This window comes from Equus quagga, chromosome 5 (genome assembly GCF_021613505.1).
Source record: "Equus quagga isolate Etosha38 chromosome 5, UCLA_HA_Equagga_1.0, whole genome shotgun sequence".
Taxonomy (NCBI): Eukaryota; Metazoa; Chordata; class Mammalia; order Perissodactyla; family Equidae; genus Equus; species Equus quagga.
Genome location: NC_060271.1, coordinates 19,744,325 through 19,748,441, shown reverse-complemented (window position 1 = coordinate 19,748,441; position 4,117 = coordinate 19,744,325). Strand labels below are relative to the sequence as shown.

Below are 4,117 nucleotides of genomic sequence, written 5' to 3'. Positions count from 1 at the left end.
CATATGCATCACTCCCTGGGGCGGAGGGAGGGTGTCCTTTGGGTACTCATCCCTGGAGAGGAGATGCCCGGGCTTTCACAGCTGGGCCCTACTCTTCCCCAAGAGAAGTTGGGGCACAGTGGTTTGTCTGCAGAGAAGTAGTAGGGCTAGCTTTGCCCAAACAGACAGGCAGGGCTTTCCCCCCAGGCCCATTCAACTCCCGCAGGACCACTGTCTAAGCTGTGTGAACGCCCAGTGGATCCACGCAGGTTTGGGTACCGTTGGTTTGCGGGTAGAGAGCCAGCTGGAGTGGGCTGGTGGGCCTGATTCAGTTTCCAGTGGCCCCAGAACCTGGAACGATGGAGTTGGCCTGGACCCCACACATGGAGTACAAAGTGAAACCAAAGTCAGGAGCTGTGGTGCCGGGCGGGGGATACAAAGATGCCAGGCTGGCGGTCCAGGTTGAAGCAGGCTCCTTTCTTGGCGGTGAAGAGGAGTCGAATTGTGCCTGAGGAATGGCTGACTCAATTCGGTGAGGGTGTCCTAGGCCCTGGTCTGGTCTCAGGATAGTCTGTTTATGGGAGGGGACAAGAGGTGGCTTCATCTTGCCTAAACTCACTCACCTGAGGCAGGGGCCCAACTGTTGCCCAAGTAACCAGTGGTCCTGATACTGGCCAGCAAGAAGGTCTGTGTGGTCACCTTCCTCCAGGACAGTGAGGCCAGAACTTTAGGGGGATAAGCGAGGGCATCCCGTCACTTCACCCACAAACCAACCCAGCCCTGGTAGTAAAGAGGACAGGACACGGCCCTGGGGTACATGTTTATGTGAGTAATAAAATATTTACTATAACATAAATATAAAGGGAACTTCCCAGTCTACATTTTTTTTGCAATAAAGATACAAAGAGAATGCATCAAAACATTGTTCCAAAAAATAATAAAAATAACAAAATTTAAATTCAAACTGTAACAAACAGAACAAGAAATGGAGAAGGGGGAAGCTCCAAACACATCCGGAAAATAAATAGAGATGGGTCAGAAATCTGGAAATCATATTAAAATATCTTTTTCGGATTAGTCGGTGTACAAAATCCTTTAGGTTCGGGAGGGCGGGCAACCCGGAAAACCAAAAATAAAAGCCAAGCACAAAATGTTTCTTCTCCCCGCCGGTGTGTACATATCTCACATATTTACATGGTTCCCACCTCACCCCAAATTTGGGGAATTTCTCTCCAGGCCTCCCCCCAGCATCCCGCATCCCAGGGGGCTGGAAAGGGAGCAGACGGAAGCCGCGGGGATTTAGGCAGAAGGTTCTCAGGGAACGGCTTATTTCTACAGCTGGTTAAAAAATATCTCCAACTTTTTCAAGTTTCGTTTGTTTGTGGCCAGGGGGTCAGGGCCCCGCGGGGAGCGGGGGCTCTGTTGTGCGGTGGTCAGTCTGCGGTGGGGCACAAGTCCCGTCCCCATCGGGGTGTGTGTGGGAGCGCAGACCCCTCCGGTGTGGCCGGGAACCGAGCTGGAGCTCGGATAAAACGAAACGAAAAATGAATACTTGAATTTTTTTTTGTTAGTTTTTGTTTTTTTGTTTTGCTTTTTTTGGGGTAGGGTAGGGGAAGGTAAAGGGAAAAAATAAATTAGGCTAGATTAAAGCTTTGGCTATTTCCTGCTTTATACACAGACGCGGCTCTCGCGGCCTCCCCTCCGGGGCCCCGATAAATACAGTATACAGCGATTTAAATTAAGGGCGCGGGCGGAGTTAGAAGGACCCCAGGAACCGAGAGGCTCCATGAATAAATAAAAATCGTAAAAAACCAAACCCGGAGGAAGGGTAAGGGGGATGGGGCGCATCCTTATGGGAGAGAAGAGGCGTGGAGCGAATAAAGTGACAGTCCCCCGCCCTCGACCCGCAGGCTCGGGAGTCCGCGCCGGGGAGAGGGATGGGGAACCCTCCCCCCTCTCCTCCTCTCTCCCGGGAAATCCCTAACCCCGTACCGCGTTACCTGTCGCTGTGGGGAGGCCGCTGCCGGGATCCGGCCCCGAACAGCCCGGGGGGCAGGGGCGGGGGTCGTCGAGGGAATGAGGGCAGGGAGCAGGCGGCGGGCAGGACGCCCAGGGTGAGTTGGCGCGGTCCAGATCTTCGCTCCTCTCTCCTGGGGCTCGGGCGACGCAGCCTATCGGCCGTCTTCGCCGCTCGCCGGAGAGGGTCGTCCGGGTGTTTGGTTTTGTTCGAAAGTTTCTGGGCTTTTTGTAAAATCCAAAGCAACCGAACAAAAAAGAGTTCAATCCAAAGCAACCGAACAAAAAAGAGTTCAGGCCGCGCGGCACCTCGCCGCGCGCCGGCGGGAGCCCGGCCCGCGGGGTCACTGCACCGAGCCGGGCAGTGTGTGGTGGTGGTGGTGGTGCAGCGCGGCCGGTGGCGGCGGCGGGGGCGCCGAGGGCGGGGATGCACCGCCCCCGCCCGGCCCCAGCTCGCCGGGTGCGTAAACGTCGTCCATGGGCGGGTGGCCGGCTCCGGCCGCCGGGGTCATGCGCTTCTCCTTCTGCCGCCGGTTGCAGAACCAGACGCGCACCACCTCCTTCTCCAGCTGCAGGCTGTCGGCCAGGCCCGTGATCTCGTGCGCCGAGGGCTTGGGGCACTTGAGAAAGTGGCTCTCGAGCGCGCCTTTGACTCCCACCTCGATGGACGTGCGCTTCTTGCGCTTGCGGCCCTGTGCTGCGATCTTGTCCAGGTTGGTGGGGCTGCCGCTGGACGAGTCGGTCTCCTCCAGCCACTTGTTGAGCAGCGGCTTGAGCTTGCACATGTTCTTGAAGCTTAGCTGCAGGGCCTCGAAGCGGCAGATGGTGGTCTGCGAGAACACGTTACCGTACAGCGTGCCCAGCGCCAGCCCCACGTCGGCCTGCGTGAAGCCCAGCTTGATGCGCCGCTGCTTGAACTGCTTGGCGAACTGCTCCAGGTCGTCCGAGCTGGGTGCGTCCTCGTCCGAGTGCTCGCCCACCGACGAGCCACCGCCGCCCGCGCCCGGGTGCAGGTGCGCCGCCGCCGCGTGCAAGCCGCCCGCGTGTGCATGTCCGTGTGCGTGTCCGTGGGCGCCCAGGTGCGGCGGAGGCGACGGCTCCAGCTGCGCCTCGTGGCCGTCCTCATGCAGCGCGTGGTGCAGGCCCGGCCCCGCGCCGCCGCCGCCCGCCGCCAGCATCCCGGCCAGGCCGCCGCCGCCGCCCCCCGGGTAGGCCGCCTGCGCGTACAGCCCGAGCGGTTGGGGCTGGTGGCCTCCGCCGGCCCCCGGCGACGGCGACATGGCCGGGCCCAAGTGGTGCGCCGTGCCGCCCTGCGCCCATGCCGCGCCCGCGTGGGCCGCCCCCTGGTGCACCAGGCGCGCGTGGAAACCGCCGCCGCCGCCGCCGTCGTCGGCTCGGCCAGTGCCGCCGCCGCCCGCCTTGCCGTGTTCCAGGTGCGGGCCGCCGGCCCAGTCGCCGCCTCCGCCTCCTCCCGTGGGTAGCCACTGGGGGTGCGCTAGGCCCACGGGGTGGCCCGCGCCCGCGCCCAGCCACTCGTGGTGCATCAGCTTCTGCACTTCGCGGTACGCGGCCCCCGCGTGCAGCCGCTCGGCCGCCGCCGCCGCCGCTGCTGCCGCCGCGGCGTCTGGGTGCATAAGCGGCCCCGTGCCCCCAGCTCCGCCGCCGGGGCCCCGCGGCAGGTACTGCGCCGTGGTGGCCATGCCGCCCAGCGCCCCGCGCCGCACCGCGCCGCCGCCGCCGCCGCTCCGCTCCGTCTGCGGGCCCAGCCGCCGCGCTCCACCGGCTTAAAGCCGGGACCCGCTCAGCGCTCCGGAGCCCCACCCCGCCCGCCGCCCATTGGCTGCCCGCGGAGCCGCCTCCCGCCCCCCGGTCCCGGCCCCCGCCCCCCGCGTCCGCCTGCCGCCCGCCGGGGCCGCCCAGAGCTCGCCATTGGGCCTCGCTCCCGGGGTCCCGCGCGCCGGCCGTGCTGATTGGCCGCTGGGGCTTCATTCACGGCCCCCCTGCCGTCCGCGTACACACTCACGCCCCGGGGGCGCGGCCGCCACGTGGGGAGTGGCGCGGGGGTGGCACTGGGACCGCACCCCCTCTCGTCCTGGCTGCGTGGGCCCAGCTTTCCCCCCTC

General features: G+C 63.7%; 1 protein-coding gene across 1 annotated transcript; it reads right to left on the bottom strand.

Moving 5' to 3' along the window:
* Positions 1 to 772: 772 nt before the first annotated feature.
* On the bottom strand, positions 773 to 3,719 carry POU3F1 (POU class 3 homeobox 1). The gene is made up of 2 exons (XM_046661734.1): positions 2,288 to 3,719; positions 773 to 2,257 (listed from the first exon to the last, which is right to left on the bottom strand). Exon 1 carries the CDS (start codon positions 3,693 to 3,695, stop codon positions 2,340 to 2,342), a length of 1,356 nt encoding a protein of 451 aa, XP_046517690.1. The 5' UTR covers positions 3,696 to 3,719; the 3' UTR covers positions 773 to 2,257; positions 2,288 to 2,339.
* Positions 3,720 to 4,117: the final 398 nt, after the last annotated feature.